We start from the raw sequence: 22735 nt of genomic DNA on the forward strand, positions 1-22735 counted from the left end.
TTCCCACTCAGGTTCAATTATTTTACTTCAATGAATGGCTAGAATTTAGCAAATGTTTTGAATGATATAGGCTAGCCTATAGCCTATCATGTAAGCTAGTATATCCTTCATACATCTTTAATTCAGAATATTTGCTAAATTCAACCTCTTCTTTTGTGATCAGTTTGACATCACTAATAATGTCATGTTTTATCAGCAGGGATGACAACCTTGAAAATCCACACATTACGTAATTAATCTGCATAATTTATATATTTAATGATATCGTTGTGGGTTTTTAATGATTGGATATTTTGAGGCTAATGGTCAATGTCCCAATAATAACTAGCCTGTTTAAATGAATAATTAGGCTATACATAGCCTATAAAATAATAAAAGTGTTATATAAGTATAATAACACTACACAAGTATATTAATGTAGTCTGCTTACTGTTCAGACCTATATGATCTTCTAAACTGAAATCCTAAAGTTACCATGGTAACAATGTTCGTTGAAATGCCATAGTTACGTATTCACTAAATTAAAACAGTGGCAGCCTCTTTATAGATGTAGAAGAAATACTCAATGTTTTAATTCGGGATTGTTATAGTCATAACTGTTAACTAACTGTTTTGTAAGGGTATGGTTATTATTATTAGCCAGATAGTAATAGTGTAAGAACAGTGACTGAATGTAAAAAGTAGGCTACGTTACGCGCACCCGAGCTGAGGTGAGGACTGGAGCGAGCACGAGCACAGCAGAGAGAAAGGGGGGACAGGGAGGAGGAGGGTGCTGCTCATTGTCATTGTTAAATACTGGAGGTTAGTAAGAAGACCACTGGAGCGAGGGCACAAGACACAGAAGCTCGGGCCAGATAACTCCACTATCAAGTCGACTTCGGCGGCAACAGTAGAATTAGTAGTAACGTTATCCGTCTTATGTTTTTAGCGCGAAACCCGAGATAACCAGGAAACAACGTTCGATTGACATTTGGAAATAACACAGGAATGAAGTAAGTCCTTTAAATGAAATGTATGCTATCATACTTTTATAGAAAAGTAAAAGATACAGGAACAAACACGCGTTTCGCGGGTTGATGGGTTCATCTTTTTTACACTAACGTAATGTAAATAGAGACTTTGGTAACTACAAATACAGACACGTGGCGAAGTTCCTAGTCTGAGTTTTCTGTGTTTTATTATTTCTAAAATATTTTCTTTTTCATAAACGGAAAATTCCCATTAGTTGTATTCTAAATATGCTCAAATGTATTTTAAATGAGTTATCTTTCTACTTTAGGGTGGGTGTAAAGTGGCAGGCATGTTTATTGTAAGTTAGTTGTGGAAAGCATATGGCGCGACCTCGAGCATCTCACCGGGTAATGGGAAAAAAGTTTGTTTAATCCCGTCGAGAAAGTAGGCACTGAAGTTGTTTCTCCTTGGGACAAGCCGAGGAAGCCGAACTCTTTGTCCTCAGGGGGAACAGCGAGGGCAAAACTCTCAGCGTGTCAGCCTCCGGATGGGGTATGTCTAGACCAGAAAGCCATTCCCCCGCTGAGTTACGGATATGAATGGATCTTCAGTGAGTCGATTCGATTATTCGAACAACTTGATTCCATTGTGTATGATAAAGGTGGAACACACTACACACATGTCACTCAGTCAGTTTTAAAAGTCATGTAGTCTCTTCCATAAAAAGTATCCTCTCAAAAAGACTCAATTCGGTTACTGTGTGTGAGCATGGAAGATTTGGCCATTTAAAAGATTTGATTCCTCACCAGAGGAGGGCACGACAATATTAAATTATATTGCTACCAGACAGCATTAAGGATTCTAAAGATTTGATTAAAATGGAAAGTCAGTGGCACATTTAATGGGATAGTTCAACCAAAAAAATGAAAATTACCCCATGATTTACTCACCCTCAAGGTGTATATGACATTCTTCTTTCAGACGAATACAATCAGAGTTTTATTAAAAAAATGTCCTGGCTAATCCAAGCATTAAATGGCAGGCCAAAATTTGAAGCCCAAAAAAAGTGCATTCATCCATCATAAACATACTCCACGGCTCCGGGGGTTTATAAAGGCCTTCTGAAGTGAACGGTCTGTTCAGGACAGTTCAAAATGCTTATGCTACGTCTGACGTCATGCTGGTTATGCTTTATTCGTAAGTTGAATACGGAAGGATTTACTTAATTTAAATTTATAATGTGTTAAATACGGATATTTTTCTTACACAAACCGCTCGTTTCACTTCAGTAGGTCTTTATTAACCCCCCGGAGCCGTGTGGAGTACGTTTATAATGGATGGATGCACTTTTTGGTTATAATGCTTGGATTAGCCAGGACATTTTTTAATATAACTCCGATTGTATTCGTCTGGGTGAGTAAATCATAGGGTAATTTTTATTTTTGGGGAAACCAATCTTGAAATGCTCCCGAAACTTCACTCACCGTTGTCACTTGAACTTTATTAAAGCATTCTCTGCTTATAAACATTTAGAGAAAGATGGTTCTGCTCTTGTACACACACTAGGGTCAACTGTAATTCACAGGGCCAGCATTTTATAGGGGCCATCCTTCATTTCTCTGCTCAGAGAGTAATGAACAGGCATACCTTAGAGGACCTCTGTGGTCTCCTGTAAACACACACAGAACGTAAATTGTTCCAGTCTAATGACGCACAACTGGACGGAGCTGTTAATAGTTACTTTTTAACCGTGCAATGTGTAAAATGTGGTAAACACACCTGTGTGCCAAGAGGTTTACAGTAAGTAGATACCTAATGTTTTCACTAAACACGGCCAACTGACCTAAATTGAAATTGAAGATTGTGATCTGCCTAGATGTGAAGAATGGAGAATATGAGTGGAGATTATTTCGAGCACGTGCCACCGTGTGAGTTACCAAAAAAAATCCTCCCGTAAGCCTGTCTGTTGAGGACAAAGACATCTAGTGGACTGCGTCTAATCGTATTAAACACAACACGCTGAATCAATGTCCTGCTGAGATCCCTGCAGTTTCTTCTCTCTATGTTCTGGCTCCCTCTTTGTATTGCCTGTATTCTCCCGCCCTTACTGTTATCTCTTTCTCACTTGATTGTGTGTGTGTGTGTTAGTGAGTGTTTTGGTCATTCAAGTTATAATGACCGATCCCTTGCAGTCATGTCATGGAATAAGTTGACCTGGTTTACAAACAAAAACTTGGACTCACCTTTTTTAAAATCTCAATAATCAGAGGAAACACATTTGCCTTGCCTTTCGGACATAGGCTCTGATTTAAAAAACAAATTAAGGGTTCTAATTTATTATATAACATCGTGTGTGATTTGTATCGCTGGTGGTTTATTTCAAGTTGTTTCGCAAATGGCAGCCAATGCAAATTGATTGGACACACCCCTGTTTATAGAGCTTTTTGACTGTGGTAGTAAGTTGTCGCAAATATTAGGGTTAGGCGTGTCTCTCTTTTACAAGAATGAAGGCCTCACATTCTCACTATTTCTTGTCAATGTCCAACAGTGGCCAAGTCTCCATTTTCTGAAATGTCATGATCATTCTGAGATGGAAATGACATTTGAATTTTTTTATTCAAAAAATGTATTTGTCTTAAGACCTTTAGCTAAACTTAAATGGGCTAGATAGTTTGAAATTTATTGTCCATCAATGTGGAAATTCTTGTTTGGCTTCAATCATTTACATACACATAAGTAACACGTATGCCTAGACGTCACTGGTTTTGTAGCTTACATGGAGACAATAACAGTATCATTTTCAAAAACTTGGAACCCATTTTGTGTAAATGAATGGCCAAAATGCAAGTTTTCGGTTTTAAGTTAAAAACGGTGTCATGTTAACGGCCCCTAAAATCAAAGCTCTTCAGTTCACGCATAAGAAACAACCTCTGACTTGCTTTCCTTAAAATATTGTCTGCATTTTTACCCAAACTAAAACTTGTATCCAAATCTCTACAGCCTGATCATTTAACTTTAGTTTCCCTAACACATGGTGTTCACCAATTAACATTGAAGATCAGCTCTTTTGTTTTCCTTGCATTTATGTGCAAAGCACTCAATTTGCACCAATCTTCAAGAACGACCACATTTTAAAATGGGTTTGCTCACTCATTAATTTACTCTTTGAGCAAAGTTGCACCAGCAACATATCATCAGCATACTTAAAGAGACCAGATGTCTTCATTTGTAGCTCATCGGTATATATTGAGAATATGAGTTGTGACAACTGACAACACACAACCCTGTGGTGCCCCTATATTTACCACTTCATTTGAAAATATGCAAGTGATTCAAAAACTCTCTGTAGCCGATCTGAAAGGAAATCTTTGATCCTGAATGTATCAATGCAGAATTTATATTCACATTATAAGGACGTGGTAAAAGCAAATGAACCTGCATTGTATTAAAAGCTGAGGTAAAATCAATATAAAGTGCCTGTGCATACGATTTAGAGTCCCCAAAATGCTTTACTATAAAGTATAAAATATTACTCACTGATAACATAACATGTTTGCTTACAATTCTTCCCATACATTTTGCCAGGACAGAATAAATGCAACTGCTCTATAATTTTCGAGTAGAAATCATTCGTATACTACAGTTCAATAGTCTGGGGTCAGTAGACTTTTTTTGGAAAGATATTAATACTTTTATTCAGCAAGGATACATTGAACCTCGATCCTCGAAAGGCCTCATCAGGCACTACGATCGACCCGAATTACAGACGGTTTCGCCGGCGCGTTTCCGAGATATAGCTGGTTAAAGTTTCAACTGGTCTCGTTCGATCCGCCCCGGTTCTCTGTCCCGGGGGTTTCCAGTCGATCCTGCCCAGTATCGCATATATGCTTGTCGCAGAGATAAAATCGAATGGCAATCGCATCTAAGGAAGGCACGCAAATAACAGAGATAGTGACGAAATATAATGCATCATCCGGGGCACGTATCAAAGCACAGATTCCTTGGAGGAAAAAGCCTTCATAAAAACGGACCGAGTCTGAATGACGGTAGGCTAAATCGCAAGAAAAGCTTGTCCTTTACTGAAAAATTGCTGAAAATCATCCAATATCCTTTTTTATGTTTTAGAATAAATGTATCAAGATATCCATAAAAACACAATTGTATTGTATTTAACATAATTGTATGCATTTGAAATTTAGAGATGTACACAAGTGTACCTAAAATAAAAAGAGTTTAATATACAGGTTTGTGGCTCTTAATTTCTTGTAAACTTGTTCACTGTTCTTTTTTATAAATATAGTATTTGTATTAAATCTATATTCATTGAGTTGAGTTCAAGAATCGAAAATCGAATCGAGAATCGAAATCGAAAAGGTTTGAGAGTTTGCGAATCGAATCGGAACATCTGAATCGATACCCAGCCCTAGTTTCCACAAAAATATTAAAGTTTTTTCCAACTGCTTACACACGTCTCCTTTTTTCATAACTCTACACACAATTCACAAAACTGCACACACAAAACGCGAAATGCCTCGCATCTCCTTCAAAATGTAACGCCGCATTCAAAATGCCATAAACGCTTGTCAGAATGAAGCATTTGCATCAAATGGCAAACACTTCTTTCATAATAGTACATTTTTGGATATACCATGTAAACACTCTTTGGTCTTTCATAAGCTTGTATCTAAATTTCAATACAATGTTCTACAGTGAAAGTAATCTGCTGAGAGGGGTAACAAGTACACTTTAAACACCAATGCAATGCAGAAACAGAAAATATTTATTAGGTCAAACATTACTGTTGTATACAGTAGCATACAACAAAACCATAAACATATGTAAACATGTGAGGAGTGTGTGTGTGTGTGTGACCTGGTGAATAAGTGTAGCATTTTGAGTGAGGGGTTTCAAAAATCGTGTGACATGAACAGATTTTGTGTGTAAGCAGTTGCTGTAAACTGTAAATAGAAAAGTTATTTTAGGTTTTAACAATATTTCACATTATAGTATTATTTTTACTGTATATTTGATCAAATAAATTAACATAAAAATACATGTGTATTCTATACAGTTTATTCATGTATAAACAGGAATTATAGTACAGCCTGTGTATTTATACAAGTATAAAATACCTGTATAAATAAAACGTGTTTCAGAATGACTGTCTGAAAACATCATCTGAATTCATAAATCGCAAAGAAGAAAAAACGCAGCATTTACTTATTTAAGACATTGCATTATGGATCGTTTCTTATTGAAAAGAGTTCCTTGCATATATGTATAGCAACACGACTTAAACTCACAAAAACACTATAAAAATACTACACACTATTTGGCACATCTGTAAAATGAAATCCTCAGTAGACTACACTAGTAAATAAAGGTCATAATGTACAGAGTTGTTGCTGTCATGCTGCCAAAGAACCTGTTGTCATCCGTAATGTTTGCTAAGGTAGAAGATTGGCAGAAATTTGATTTTTTTTGTTTAAATATGGCACTGTGTGTTTAATGACAGACACTTAATAGACCCTCTTTTTCTCTGTTTAAAAGGAGGATGGCTCCCTCTCTAATGCAGGCATTCAGGAGGCGCTGGTGGATGGCCGTCACAGCAGTGTTGGAGAATCTGTTGTGTTCGGCCGTGTTGTTGGGCTGGGGCTCTCTGCTCATCATGCTCAAAAAAGAGGGCTTTTACTCCCACCTGTGTGAAGGTAATCAGTTACAGAAGTCTAGCAGATGAGTTGAAACAAACACAATCACAACTCAAGTCACTAACTAGCACAAAAAGAAAATGGAGCCAGAGTTCCTGGGAAACCTGAACTGCTTGGAGACTTTAAAACTTAATAAAGTCTCTGTCTCTTGCTGTCATTGACCCCTCTCTCTCTCTCTCTCTCTCTCTCTCTCTCTCTCTCTCTCTCTCTCTCTCTCTCTCTCTCTCTCTCTCTCTCTCTCTCTCTCTCTCTCTCTCTCTCTTTCTGCAGAAAATAAGACTGAGAGTGTGAACGCTACCGAACCAGATGAATGGCTGAGCTGTGTGGAACAGGAGGAAATGTTGAACTTGGGCTTCACCATTGGCTCATTTCTGCTCAGTGCCGCCACACTGCCATTGGGTATTCTCATGGATCGGTTCGGCCCCAGGCCACTGCGCCTCGGTGGAAGGTGAACACACACATACACACTAATGCTCTCAGGGCTCCAGAGTGCGACTTAATAAGTGCGGCTAAAATTTGAGAGTGTGCGACTGAATTTTGCATCCAGTCGCACATGTGCGACCAGTAAATGTGCCTGATGTCGGTACTGGAGAAATTAAGAAAATACACTTACTAATTATAATTGATAGACGTTATGTCTGGCAAATTCTATCTTTGCCAGCCGTTTCTATATGAGAGAATATTAAACCATTTGTCCGTGATGCATTTTTGCCATTCGCAATCCAGAAGAGAGAGAAAGCGAGCGAGCTCTCTCACGTGGAGCTCCAGCGAACACAACACCACAGTCAGCTTAATGAGTGACGATGGTCAAGAGAACTACACAAAAGTTTAGTCTGCTTAAACTTTAGGGATGTGCTGTGCTATTAATCTAATTTTATTTTCGATTTTGGCTTCCAAGAATTATAAAAAGATGGTATGAGGTAAAACTATTCCTATAGCCGTGTTCAGTCGAGCACGACATCCTTCCCTTCACAGCCTTGCGCTGTCATTTCTCCCTAAACCTAAACTATACGTCAGATTCAGTGATTGTTGTAAACTGCAGTCTCTACTGTTGCTAAACTGCGGGATGTGTTTGATAATAAAGAGCTATTAAAATGCACAATAATCCGCGCAAGAGACGCTGTTTCCAACTTCAAGGCGGCGTGTGCTGCGAAATGGACCGACTTGCACTTAATATTTTAGGCTTCGTGTGCGCATCTAAACCATCAAATAAACAACAAATAGCCGGTGTCAAAATGACCGGATTGGAGAGTAGTTATTTTAACAGTTTATATCTTAAATGGTCGTAAATAGTTTGGAGAAATAGGAGAATATGATATTATTAGTTCTACATTTGATCGGTCTTAAAGGGGCAGCGTCTAATAAACCTGCTGACGATTGAGCCATTAATTCGAATAGAACAAAAGGCAAATAGAAAATATTCACATCTCTTCAATTAATAACTTTAGCTTTTATAAGCATTAATCTATCAATTTATACAGTGAAAACTATGCAGTGTTATTTTACATTTCATTACTTTATTAGATTTCTTTGTAGATTTGTTCTTTACTGTAATATTAATGTTAGCAGACCTTCCGAATGCCTGCACACTGGTCCATTTACAAATAGATATTTTATATTTTTGCTATAGATAGTTTCTTTTGCTATAGATATTTTACTTTTCAGATTATAAAGCCATGTTAATTATGTTCTAAATTATGTTTTTTTTATATATATAAAAAATATATAAAGTATAATAAAAAGACTAAGAATACTGTTAAAGTACCGGATCGATAAGCAGTATCGGTAAGAGTAATAATACCATTAAAACCTTAACAATACCGATCCCTATTAGTAATACAGTGGAAATTAGTAGATTTGGTTAGCATGTTGATTTACGGTGTGGTGTGCGCCCCTAAAATTTCTGGTTGTGCCCCTAAAATTTTCAGTTGGGGGCTACTGTGCTCCTAGTGAAAAAAGTTAGTCTGGAGCCCTGGCTCTGACCACTTACTACGTTTTAGATTACAATGCCAACACTTCATCAGAAAGCCACACTTGAGTCATTGAGTCACTGCATGAACCTCCATGTGCACTTCAAAGCACTGACTAATAAGTGCATATAAGAACACTTTTGTATTTGTATTTCTGTCTTGGTCTGTACTTGTTTCATGTATTCTATTTTTTTTTCTCAGTGCATGTTTTGCGGTCTCTTGTATGATGATCTCTGTATCAGCCTATAAACCGGAAGGTGAGCACACTAATACACTAAGAAGGTGCAAGAGTCCTCAAATTATGGGAATGATCAATCATCAATCAATAACTGCTGGAGTTTTTAAAAACATTTAACATTCAACAACACATTGTTTAAAATTCATTAGTGGCTATTTTGATAATCAAGTATTAATCAGTTGAGGATTTCAATAAATTGAATAAAAAAATAATTATTTTATTTTATTAGAAAAAAAAAATTCCCAATAGAACAATTGTACTACTGTAAATTGATGTCAACTTGTTTGAGTTAATTGTTTTTGCCTTAATATATAGAGCACTAATAGATAGGGCTGGGTATTGAGTTAGATACTTTTTTAGGCACCGACCGAATTGCCTCGATACCATCGACTATCGTAAAAGGTCTTGTTTTCCGATACCTATGGAGTTAATCTTGTCAATGTCAGTGAGCCAATAAGCATGCAGAATGATTGGATGTGGCGAAAAAAACAAAACACAAGTTTACGCCAAGAGACGTGGCTTGCATGTGAGGCTGTAGTTTGTAACCCTGTATGTGGTGCATTACGGCTCTGACATGGCCACTGGAGCTGATCACGGCCACTCAATGTGTTTATACCAGCCTCACCACAGCACTAGGATGGAACAAAACCTTGTCGGAGCTGTGATGCGCCGCACACGTGCCGTGTAAATAGGGGGTGAGCGCCCCAACTCACATAGATATAAAAGATGTGGAAAAGATCAAAAGTCTGGCTACATTTCACCAGGCTCAATGCCAACAGCGTGCGATGCAATATTTGCGAAAACATAATTGTTGCCAAGACCGGCAACACGACAAATCTGAAGCACTTGAGAGTGCACAAAATAACTTAAATAATAACTTAAAATAAATAAGCAGAAAGTTGCTCCGTATTCGACTGCAGGAACTGCAGCGCATAAATTAACCGAAACTCAGCATATAGGCTACTTGCCTCACAGACATGAGAAATAGGCCTATAGAAAGTTTTGAAATGTCTACTTTTAAACTAACCAATTCGAATTCAAAAGCAAATACTTTGATTTTGTAATCCAAATGAAAGGTTCATTTCCCTGTATACGCGTTCACTACTGTGGAGATGACGAGTCAGCATGGTCAACTTCCTCTTTGCAGCCAACACAGGCTCAAAAAACACTAGTTTATTAATAATTTTTTTTTTATTTGTCCTTGTTATTTTTACATACATAATCATTAGGCTACTTTTGGCAGTGCTTTGTGGCAAGCTTTATGGCATATATTCCTCCCCCCAGTACCCTATATGTCTTTGAGTCTGTAAAAAAAGTCAACAAACTGAAAAAAAAATTAACCTTTTTTTAAGGTAATGTGATCTTGTTAAAATGGTAAAATAAAATTGGTATTGAAAAAAGTATTGTTTAGGATCCGGTATCGAAGTCAAGGTATCGGTATCGAAAGTTTTTGAACGATACCCAGCCCTACTAATATATCAATATATTGGCAGAGCCAATTATTTAGCCATTATATGAACATTGTCAAATGATTAGCAATAGTCCACTTGGTGAATTAACAGAAGTAGTCTGTTAAAATGTACAGGTAGCACATAATGTTCTTTTTTTTTTTCAAATACTAAAGTAAGTGAATATTGTATAAAATGTATGTTCACAGTCCTACACAGAGTCTCAAATGTAGCATTTAGTAGTAAATTTAGCATTTATATGTTTGCTACTGGATTCAGCAGACACATTAAATATAATGCATCAAATCAAAGTCATTGTCACATTTTTCAGTTGGCCAAACAGCTCTTTCAATTGTGTAATAATGGTTGTGCCTTTTATTCTAGTCCTCTCTGCACTAATTTTTCTGGCTCTGTCACTCAACGGCTTTGGAGGGATATGTCTGACCTTCACATCTCTCACGGTAAGAAAAAAAGAGAAAATGGTACGGGGTCGCGGACACCTGTGGTGATTTGCATGTTTTGTTGTGCAGCTGTCACACAAAGCTTTTTGAAGTTTATTTTGTCCAGACAGGTGTGTGTGTGTGTGTGCATGTGTGTATTTATGTGTTTGGGCCAGTCAGAGGATCGGCGCACATGACCGAAGGAGAAATTCTGGAAATCCTTTTCAGTGCCCACCAATCAGAATGCTAAACTGCCCACACGCCTTCTCTGACGCCCTCTCCCTCCCATCAACCTCTAGCTGAAACAAACAAGGGCACACACATTGTACCCACACTTGTCAACAAACAGATTGTGATTTTTCCTATCGGTTTAGGGATATCACATGGCGTGGGAAAGAATGACTATCTATATATATATATATATATATATCAGATGCAATCGCCAAAACACACTTACCCTTGTGTATACACATTGCTCATCTAGAGCACGAGACAACACATGGTGCTTTTTTATTCAATGACATCCTGACGTACACTTCTGAGAAAATCTTAGCATAAGACTCTCTGCGTCTTGACAGTGATTTACTACCAGCATGGAGACAATATTGCACTGAGCACTATATTTACCCTGTTCCACTTTGTGCGTCGTTATGATGTTATCTGGACTGACTTGTGATCAGCAGGTCAATGACCTCCATGATTTTGTGTACTCATTACACATCATAAAATTCAATCACTAATGAGATCTCTTTAATTCCTTTTATTTTTTTTCCTAGAGTCAGCAATTATATGAAGAGTATTCATTTTTTAGTGTAAATCTTCTTTTCAGATGTTTCTTCTAAGCAAAGGGCCCAACTAATCTCACACTCAACATTCTCACACTATGCACAGATAAAAAAAACAAAATCAATTCAGAGATTCTAATATTCACCTACAATGTTTTTTGGATCAAATTACCATTGGTCTACCTCAAGGTTGTGTATTGGGCCCCATCTCTCATTCAGGCAAATGGGTTTTCCTACCATTGTTATGCCAGCGACGCACCACTTTATCTCTCATTTCATATGTCCTGAGCTATGCTTTCCACAACTATGTTATAGCATTTATATCTGTATATTGTGGAGATTTGAAACATCTGAAACAAAGTTGATACTTGCATTTGATACTTGAGAACTCCATTAACTTTCATGAGCTATAAGAAATAAATAACATTTAGTATCATTTGGGTAAAGTACTGGTATTTAAGGTGTGCAACCTTCTGTAACAAGTTCCTTTAGGTTGTTGTACCATTCTGTGTTTGTGTGTGAAAACCGCAAGGAAGTAAAAATGTGCTTTTTCTCAGAAGTATGTGTTTTTAAACTCTTCATTTCACACAGGGTAGTAAAACACACTAGCACACCCCTGTTAGTTTGCAAGAGTCTGGAAAAATGAAGCTCTGCTTGGAAAGTTCTTGGAAAACAAATTTGGGAGTTCTTTGAAAACAGTCCACACCAGGACTTCATGCTTACAGAAGCATATATATTTTTATAGTTTTCGTTTCACACTTTATTGTGTTAATTATTGGTATTCAAGTCAGGCAGCTAGACATGTGATGTTCGCTCGACTTTTGACTTGTGTCATTAAGCAGCCACCCAGAACGCATTAGCATCATGGTGGCGAGTTTTTCCGTGCTCACACATTGTATTCAGAAAATATAATAACATCGCCTTCCTAAAATAATTGCCTCAGTCATTTTTCGACAGAAATTATTTTTTTGCATAAGTCATCTCCTCACGATGCTGGCCACTTCTGGTAAAATCAACCCACATCCTCAATTGAACAGATAATGCAAGTCTACCCCTGTAGTAATGGCCTATGTCAAGAGTGTGACTTGTGAGTTTCAGTTTTTTTGTGATTTTTTTGTAAAAAATGACTTCATTTACAATTATTTTAGGAAGGTGACAGTAATCTAGTTATTCTTCCCGTTTTTGTTTGTTGCAAATGTAGGATCAGCTGCATCTTATGATTTTCCAATACTGATAACAATGTGTTTTTCCTTTCTTCCTGTGATAGTTGCCGAACATGTTTGGAAGCCTGAGCTCCACTGTGCTGTCACTGATGATTGGCTCGTACGCATCATCGGCTGTCACCTTTCCTGGAGTCAAGGTATTTTTTTTGTGTAAATAATGGTTAAACCAGTTTGACATGTTCAGTGTGCTCGAAATCAAACCCTCTGATGAAACATTGCATCAGATTGAGGGAAACTGTAACACCTGTGTCACATGTTCCTGGATCAACATCTTTTGTTGACTTAGTCCCAGACTAAAATGCATGTTTGAGCCATTTTAACTAACTGAAAACAATTTGCACTGACATATCTTAAAACATCTCAGTGCCATTGTTTTGTCTAAAAAAAAATTCTAAGGCACGTTTTTAAAAGCTACTTAAATGTCCTAATTAAACTAAGGCCTAATTCTGGCTTAATTTAAGCCGTGTCTGTGAAACCAGGCCTATATCATGCAATTCTTAGAGGAAAAAAAGCCAGAATTGTGAGATAAAAAGTCACAGTTACCTTTTAAATTTTTTCTGTGGTGGAGACAAGCTTCCATCGTTTCATCACCCCTTGATGGGAAAACTGGACAAAATGGTCATGCTGCTGTTTGTTAGAAAGTACAGTAGTGTTCATAAGTTTGGGGTCGTAAAAAGACTTTTTAAATACGTTTTTGAAAGAAGTCTCTTGTGAAGGCTGCATTTATTTGATAAAAAATACATTAAAAACAGTAATATTGTGCAATGTTATTAACTTTTGTCTATTTTAATATATTTTAAAATGTAATTTATTCCTGTGATGCAAAGCTGTATTTTCAGCATCATTACTCCAGTCTTCACTGTTACATGATCCTTCAGAAATCATTCTAATATGATGATTTGGTGCTAAATTATTGACAGATGTAATTGGTGCTCAATTATATCATTATAATTAATAATTTATTGCTGCTTAATATTTGTTGTGGAAACAGTGATACATTTTTTTTCAGGATTCAGGCTTCAAAAGAAGTAGAAATCTTTTGTAATATTATAAAAACGTGTCTGAGGTGTACATGCTGATGTTATACTGGAAGTTTCACTATGTCAGTATTACTCTAATGATATTCTGCTAATGTGTGGGAAATGCTGGAGTGTATTTAGGACCGTGTTTTTCTTTGATATTTTGTCATGCTTTACCCAGTGTTACATATGCTTTCTTCAGCCTCATTAAAACCTAATACCATCAACCAGAGGCTGCAGACATGCAAAATCTCTCTTTCCCCCCTCCTGACCATTTAAGCATGCCGTACAAATGGAAAATACTCATCAATATTACATCTCGTCTTTGTCTCTATCTCTATTTCTCCAGTTGATATATGATGCCGGGGTGTCGTTTACTGTTATCATGTGGATGTGGGCTGGCCTGGCAGGTCTGGTTTGCCTCAACTGTTTCCTGAACTGGCCAGAAGAAGGGTTTGCTACCCCTGAAGAGATTGAGTTAGTACAACATTTTTGAAATCCGTTTAATCTATATAACCCTCAACTATTACCTGAATACTCAGAAACAGTCACATAGTGTTGCTAAAAAAAACAGCCTTTACCCTCACTGGAACCTTTAATTTGTGAATAATAATTCCTTATTCCTTCCTTTTCCAATCATTTCTTAGAAAAAAGATGCAATCAGCTGAAAACCACAAATTGACTCCAGTTGAAGAGGCGTCAGGAGAAACCGAAAAACTGTCTGCTGTAGCTCAGGATACACAATGTGAGACACTTTTGAGACCAAGTGATACATTTTGAGATGGTTTGTTACACTTGTGTGAATGTGTAGCTGAAGATGTGTCCTGGCTTCTGAAAAATGACATCCTGGAAATCTTTTTCGCAGCTTCTGTCCCGTTCCGTCGCTCCGTGTTCTCTCCCATCTTCCTGTGGAGTCTGATCACTATGGGAATGACTCAGCTGAGAATCATCTTCTTTATGGGAGCCATGAACAAGATGCTTGAGTTCATGGTCACCCACGGGGAGCCGCATCGTAAGTGAAGCAACAGAACTTGTGCATTATCACTGTATTTATTAAACCTGCCATCTGTACAGGTGACTTAAAAAGCATTTCTGTCTTGTTTAGCCTCTGAAGATCTGGAGGAGGTGGCTAACCAGGAAGGTGAGACTCTTAAACACATTATCGGTTTTATTCATCAAACTAACAAAGGTTTTAAGGCAATCTGATTGCAATAAATGTGCTGAATATAACTATATTTTAACTTCCAGTGAGTTTCTACGCGTCCATCTTTGGCACACTGCAGCTCTTGTGTCTGTTCACCTGCCCTCTGATTGGATACATCATGGACTGGAAGATGAAAGAGTGTGAGGTGGATCAGAACACAGAGGAGAGAGAAAAAGCGTAAGAAACTTAAGTTCTTCTGGTCTCAGTAGTCTCCTCTCTGATGACGTGTTTACTGGCAAGGGGGCAGGACCACCTGTCAATCACATGAGATCACAGCAATAGCAAACCACAAACATCCAATCAATTCCCCATTAACAAAATAAAGTCCCGCCCTACATTTGTTCTTGTTCAAGAAGCCGTTTCACTCAGATATACGTCACAATAGGGAAAGCTATCGTTTCATGACAACTTTAAGAAGCAAATGAACAAACAACAAATCTCCTGATCGTTCTATAAAATCCCTTCTTCTTTGACTTCTTGTCTCCTACCAGAGCTGTTGCTGTACCAAAGCGTGACAGAAAGATCCAGAAGTTGACCAATGCCATGAGAGCCTTCATTTTCACAAATGTGCTGCTCATTCTGTTTGGAATCCTCTCACTCATAGACAACCTGCCTCTGCAGGTAACAACCTAATCCACCTCATTCACACTGTTAGCAGACTAAGTAGCTCACTTTGTAAGTGGATATTCCAGTATTATATTATATATATGTTTTTGAAAGAAGGCTGCATTTATTGAAACAAAAAGTACAGCAAAAACAGTAATATTGTGAAATATTAGTACAATTTAAGATGTTTTCTATTGTAATTATTTACAAATGTCATTTATTCCTGTGATCAAAGCTGTATTTTCAGCATCATTACAGTCTTCAGTTTCACATGATCCTTCAAAAATCATTCTAATATGATGATTTGATGTTCAAGAAACATTTATTAGGGGCCAAGCTACGAATGGTGCTACCAATTACCAATCCCTGTAGTGCCACCAACTGTCCAAAGTTTCACTTATATTTATGTTAATAACTTTTGATCAATAGAACTTTTTTCAATAGATCAAGCCGTGATTCTGAAGCTGTGACTCTGCAGCGCTTTGGCATTTTGCCCCCAAACTTTACTCATTGTCACCTCACACTGACCACACAATAATAATTTGATAGCAGCCCCACCTATTGCTCAAAAGGGATAAGCAAGTTAATTATATTACAAGTGACTGTATTTGTAATATTTCTGCCATTTTGATGAAAATCATTTAAAAACTTCTTTAATTATTAATTGTTGGAGTTTTTCTGAAGCTCACAGTCATGCTTGCATGACTCATTGCTCCTTTTTGTGCTTGGCCCCGATAATTACTGCTTGCAGCTATATTTATTATTATCGTGTTGGTAATTAGTGATAATTATTCAGTGTTGTTTTTTTAGTGTGTTGTATATTCATAAATGTGATGAATTTTTCAAGTTCAAAAGAACAGCATTATTTAAAATATATATTTTTTTTGTTTTTCTAAATAAAAGTTAATTTCTTTCCAAAAACTAATCTGACTCAAAACTTTTGAGCGTTAGTTTATTTGCGTTGGTAAATAGTTGGTAATACTGTAAATGGTTTAATCACAGTAGATATGTTACCTGGTAACATTCTTATAACTGTCGTTCTCTTTGTCCAGATTGTGTCATTCATTTTGCATACTATGGTACGAGGCTTCATTCACTCCTGTTGTGGAGGCCTGTATGCTGCTGTGTAAGTACACACACACACACACACACACACACACACACACACACACACACACACACACACACACACACACACACACACACACACACACACACACACACACACACACACACACACACACACACACACACACACACACACATACCTACCTAGTTCCTACCTTCAATTACCCTTCAAATACCTGTTCAAACACACAGGCATGTACAGACTTATCCTGCTCATTAGATGAGATGGTTATAAAACTGCAATTGACAGGATCAAGTTTACCCTGTTTGTGTGTGAATTGAGTATGTGTAAAATTCAGACCCAGTGACAGGCATTAGTGTCACCCAGGAGAATGACCATGATGCCATAATGAAATCACATTTTCACCTTTTGACCTGTCAATTAAATGCCACAATGCTTCATTACAATCACAAAATGAAGAAACCTGCAGACAGTTTTAAACAAGATCTCTCTCTCTCTCTTGCAGGTACCCATCCAATCATTTTGGCACTCTCACCGGGTTGCAGTCTATGATCAGTGCTGTGTTTGCTCTACTGCAGCAGCCCCTCTTCATGATCATGTTGGGACCTCTGAAAGGAGATGCTTACTGGGTAAGAAATGCACAATTTTTGCCTGTTATATTTAGGAAGTTTCCAGAATCAGAAGATCCAGTTCATATTTAATTCAATTACTCTAATCCAAAATGAAGTGAGCTACCTATCGAGACTTTATGGACCCGTTCCAAAAAGTAGGAAGTAAATAATGACGTTTTCTAAGATGCATTGTAAGAAAACTTAAATCCTTTGTGGTGAGGGCAAACCCAGAATGCATTGTTACAAGTTACAACTGTCAAGATACATAAGATACTTTTTTCTTTTCTTTTATTGAACCAATTGAAAACATTTCAAGCAGTCCTCGAAAAGCAGCTATAATAATAGCCCATTTATCAAATAATAATAAATGTAAAAAGTCTGTTTTATGCACCAAGACTGCATATATTTGAACAGAAATACAGTTAAAACAGTAATATTGTGGAATATTATTACAATTTAAAATAAGTTTCCCTGTGATTTTTCAGCATCATTATGTAAATATTTTACAATGTAAATGTCTTTACTGTATTTTAATCAATTTAATGCATCCATGTAGCCTAGAAATCTAGATGCACCCTAGCAGCAGCAAATCTAATTTGCAGCCATGGTCGTCTTAATACTCACTGTTGGCTTGCGAGCATGAAAAAGCAAACTCTAGACAGTCCAATCACATCGTGTATAGAGTCAGTGGGCGGGCTTAACATAAAGCTGCTGCTGCTGCCGAACAGCGGTCTTTCGAATCGGCTTTGGCTGCGACTCTGGAAGACTTGGAGTTAAGCTTTTCTTTGAGAAAAGAACAAAGAACGCCACTGAAGTCATTCGTAAGAAAGGAAGATGTGTTCAGAGTTTTACCGACCGAATACGGCAAAAGTTTACGCTTGTGATTGTTGTCTCACCACTGATAGCGCTCTGGTTGGTTGTAGCGCTATCCTATTGCGTGCAGAGGGAATTTGAAAGACAACCGTTTATCCCGCCCCTCGGATTGAGCCCTGCCATTGGTGTGTTCCCAGACCCAACATCTTGATGTGGGTCTAGCTTGTCAGGCTAGCATCCTTGCTGAATAAAAGTATTAATTTGTGTGATGCACAGCATAGGTAACTTGGTAACATTAAACTTTATTGGAACCAGTTATGTCACAGGATCTCTCATTTCCTGTTTCTATGATGTAAAGCGTTCCAAATCCATCAGTGTCTTATATGTTTCAGTTAGGATGCCATCTTAGAAGGTAGCTGCAAAAAAAATATTTTAGTAAGGTTTCAAGTTTTTAATTCGTTTTTCTACTTCTAAATGTTGTGTATAATTCAATATGTTACTTGCTGTTTCTTTGTATTTATGTACTTTTTCTGAGTGCAATTTCTGAGTGAATTTTCTTCCAAAGTAAATCCTACATTTTTTTTCAGTGTAGGCTGTAGACAGCAAGGCTTATGTTAATGGGTATTTTCACTGACAAATAAGTATCATACATTTATTTTCTTTCAATCCAATCAGATCAACTTGGTGCTTCTGATCCTCTCACTGTCTGGTTTCCTGTTGCCGGGATACTTGATCTACCATCGCAGACAACTTCTTCAGATGAGGGCTGAAGGAAAAGCTAACGGGCACATTCCTGTTGAGTCTGAGTCTGTTCAAGCTGTAAGCCAGCCCCAGACCAACGGACACAGCAACGGTCACGTCCTGCAGGAAGCTTAACCCAATAATGGAGTACCACACGACTGTCACAGGACTTTTCACAGTTCAAACGCAGCGGCAGGAGATGTGACGACCGTTTCTGACATCCTCATTATACACGCAACTTTTTCATGTTTTGTTGTATGTAAGACATGTGGTTGACGCTCGCAAAAGCAGGCATCAGATCAGTATTGTCTTGTTCGGTGATCTACTGAGTATCTTTATTGAAAATCTCGAAATCTGCCTGTGAAAAGTATGCAATGCTTTCATACGTTTTTAGAAGAATATTTATTGAACTGCGCACACGTTGGCTGTGTTTGACGGACATGATCTACCTCAGCCAACCGCTGGACTCGCAGACGGAGCGGTTTCTGCCTGTTCGGCGTCTGTTCTCCTTCACCGAAGAGAAAGAGTGTTGATTATTGTGTGTATTATAGTGCCTTTCTTTCTGTCTTTTTAGCCTATGAATGAAAACTTGAGAGACAATCGACACAAGCATTTCAGCTAACACCAAAGACACTGCTAATGGAGCTTTTTAAAGTGTATCACTTTATTCTCCTCTTTTAGTTAACTACCTTAAGTGTTATCCCAAAGCAAACATTTCAGGCAGATTTAACAAGATTTTTTATAAAGCAACAGAATTGAAATGTGAGTGTATTCAGCTTTTTTGACCCCGTGTATTTTAGTTTCATAGACATTGAAAGGGAACTATATTTTTGTATTCCTGTTATTGTCATTTATCATTTAATGTGTATGAGCTGTAAGTAGATGTGCTCTGTACATAACATTTATTTTCCGTACGCTTGTGGGATGGGTTGACTGGGGTTTTTTAAAGGTTAGGAACTATTGACATTCTTACAGCGGCCTCTTTCAAATGTCAATATTCTTTGCCATTTATTTGTGAAACTAGTGCCTTATGTTATTATTGAACGTCACAATGTAAATCTCAAGATTAGAGACATGTGGGAAACCAAAGCCATTTGATCTTTCTGGGCGTGGAAGCAATAAATCCATACGGGACTGTTGGAGACGTAGATGTGCGAGAGGAAGAGAGCATCCATGTACTGACTACAAGAATGTCAGATTTGAAATAGCAAAAACATTAAAATATGCATACTGTTATTCTGAATGGTTCGCTCGAGTCTTCAATCTAAGTTTGTCATGATTGTCTATCTTCATGGAGCATGTCACCATCTAGTGGTACCTGCCATTCTAGCCATACTGACCACCTAGTCCTGAGATCAGTGGAATATTTTATGTTATCTTAGTATTATTTATATACTGTTATAGTTTTTATCAGAATATAATTTAAGTGCATTTTCACAGGAATTACAATTACAGAAATAATGTTACAGTAGGCCATACACTGCCCGCTATTGGATCATCATCGCAGTGAATTTTGTGTTTCTAGCATGTTATATGTTTGGCAACAGTTCTTCTAACACTAATTGATGGAGTGTGTAGCTTTTCATTTCTTAACCCATGTGCATCTATATGGACGTTTTTGGCTTTTTCAGGTTTGTTTTGTCGAAAACTTTGTTAATGCTAACTGCATAACATTTGCCACAGGTGTGTATTTTTATTGAAATCTTACTATTTCATCCCCATTTCCTTTCAAAAATACATTTTTGCACTAGGAACACAAAATACCTCCTCTTAGCATCGTTTTGGCAAAAATGCTATTTTTATTAACTTTTATTCTGTTGGCAAGGCTTCAAAATGGTAATTTTTACTATTTTTTCAGGTTTGGCGTATAAAGCAAATAGCCTACTAACTTTATTCCTGTTTTCTATTTTTGCATATTATAAAGCCAATTTGATAGATTATGCAGCTGTAACTGTGTGGGTGTGTTAGTATGGATGTCAGAGTGTGGTGTGTAGGTATCAGAGCCATAGAGAGAGATTGAAATCTTATTTCTGTCCCAAACAGAAATAAGATAATTCTTCTCACCCCATTTGGCAGATAATTGTGCCAGTTTTAAGCTAAAACTCACTTTCTCAACAAACTCAAAAAATTATCTAATGTCATTTTACTAGTAAATACATCTTGATTTAAGAATATTTTGCAGTGTAAAGACAGAGGTAAAGTGGTGTAATGAATGAACATTTTATTTAATTGCATAGTAGTAAAATACTAATGTACACTAATTAATTCCAGTTTTACCTTAAACTATATGCAAGCAGCTGTTCTGGGTTCTCCAGTGGCCACAGATAGTGTATTTTTTCAAAATAAAATCATATCTGATTTTTAAACGCATGTAATATCACTTTTTAATAGCCTAATGTTTTTATTCTACAGTTGTGCAGTTTTAAGGGAACATATGGACATTTTAAAAAGTATTTGCCGAAATTAGTAATGATATTTATATACAGGTTTAATTAAAATAGCAACATTTTATGTAAATTTCACATTAAATATCTAAATTTCTCAGTTTAATTCATGGTGAAAACATGAATGTGCATATTAATGAAAGTTTGCTGCCATCTACTGGAAAACAAACACTTTTGCTAGTTCTCAATAGTTTGTGCATGAATGCTAGATGCAATTACTTGTTATTTGTGTTTAGGCTGTAATGTGGCATAGGTGCTATTTTTGTATAGTTTAACTATCATCAGCCTTTTAAAACAATTAAATAATAATAATATCATGAATGACGGGGTAGAATGGACTGGACATCATATAAAACAACAACAATAAAAATTTAAAAACATCAATGCATTAAAAAAAATAAAACAGTAGCAGTGTTTCCGCAACTTAGACTGAAAACATGTAGTGCTAAACCTTGATACATGGGGCACCAAGTAAAATCTTGCCTAGGGCAGCAAATTAGTCAGGGCCGGCCCTGTCTGCGCCCAAACAAAATCTTACTGAGAGCTTATTTTTTGAGATACCAACCTCAAATTTGGAACACAGCTTGTTTAGATGCATGGCTTTGATTGTCTAGCAGTTTTAGGATTCAACATGTTTCAAAAATATATATTTGTTATAAATTATGATTCATAAATAATTTTCCTAAACTTAAACCTCTATAATTTCACTTGTTAAACGTTTTTGACTTCAACAATAATCTGCCATGGGTCTTCTTTAAAATGAGACCAAACCTAAGTCTGTGCTCCCAAGATTCATTTTTTTATGACAGTTTTTCCGACATGGACATTTCTGTCCTCTATGGACCTATGTGTAACTTTTTTTAATTGATGCACCAAGGGTTAATGCGTTAATGTTGCATTTATTTTCACAGGAGCAAATCCGCTTCCCACAATTTGGAGCAGCTTATGAACAGACAATAAAACTTACTCAGATACATATTTGTTACCTTCCAATCGTTTTGCTAGACAAATATAATATTTGATAAATAGGCTTTAATGTTTTTGGTTAATTTATTAGAAATTATGTCAAAAGCTATGCAATGATTGACGCCTTCAGACACTCGTCCCGAACTGTAAACTGCTGTCATTCAAGTTTGTCCGCGTGTGCAGCATGTTTTCGCTTTGTGTCACGAGGGTGCGATTCCATAGTAAAATTGTTGCTTTTTATTGTATTGTGAATGCTTCCTGTCAGAAAAAGCTATCCAGGCTGTGAAGAAGGGCGCAGTGAGCACCACTTGGCAAATGCTGTCCCTGTCCGACGGTCCTCATTCATTTTTAGCGTCCTTAACTACTAGTATTGGTTATTTTTGCTAAATGAAATTTCTAGACTAGAGCAATGTTGCAACACTAAACAAAAAAGTGTCAATATCTAACACTCTTTTGACTTAGGCTACTGTTTTTTTTT

At 37.0% G+C, this 22735-nt stretch overlaps 1 protein-coding gene across 3 annotated transcripts; it reads left to right on the top strand.

Moving 5' to 3' along the window:
• Positions 1 to 702: 702 nt before the first annotated feature.
• slc43a1a (solute carrier family 43 member 1a) lies at positions 703 to 21210 on the top strand. Of its 3 annotated transcripts, XM_079839830.1 has the most exons (16): positions 735 to 801; positions 929 to 992; positions 6502 to 6659; positions 6930 to 7107; positions 8831 to 8886; positions 10700 to 10776; positions 12808 to 12900; positions 14132 to 14259; positions 14430 to 14527; positions 14648 to 14794; positions 14888 to 14923; positions 15031 to 15163; positions 15478 to 15607; positions 16645 to 16718; positions 17188 to 17311; positions 18782 to 20088. In XM_079839830.1, the coding sequence occupies exons 2-16, from the start codon at positions 988 to 990 to the stop codon at positions 18980 to 18982; spliced, it is 1638 nt and encodes a 545-aa protein (XP_079695956.1). In that variant the 5' UTR covers positions 735 to 801; positions 929 to 987; the 3' UTR covers positions 18983 to 20088. The 3 variants fall into 3 exon arrangements, with proteins under 3 accessions (XP_079695955.1, XP_079695956.1, XP_079695954.1); XM_079839829.1 differs by having other exon boundaries at positions 703 to 992; positions 18782 to 21210; XM_079839828.1 differs by having other exon boundaries at positions 737 to 1561.
• Positions 21211 to 22735: the final 1525 nt, after the last annotated feature.

Source organism: Gobio gobio (assembly GCF_949357685.1).
Source record: "Gobio gobio genome assembly, chromosome: 16".
NCBI classification, from domain to species: domain Eukaryota; kingdom Metazoa; phylum Chordata; class Actinopteri; order Cypriniformes; family Gobionidae; genus Gobio; species Gobio gobio.

Coding starts and splice junctions, on each gene's coding strand:
- slc43a1a (XM_079839828.1), top strand. Junction 8,887..10,699: donor ATCAGCCTATAAACCGGAAG/GTGAGCACACTA, acceptor CTTTTATTCTAG/TCCTCTCTGCACTAATTTTT. Junction 10,777..12,807: donor TGACCTTCACATCTCTCACG/GTAAGAAAAAAA, acceptor TTCCTGTGATAG/TTGCCGAACATGTTTGGAAG.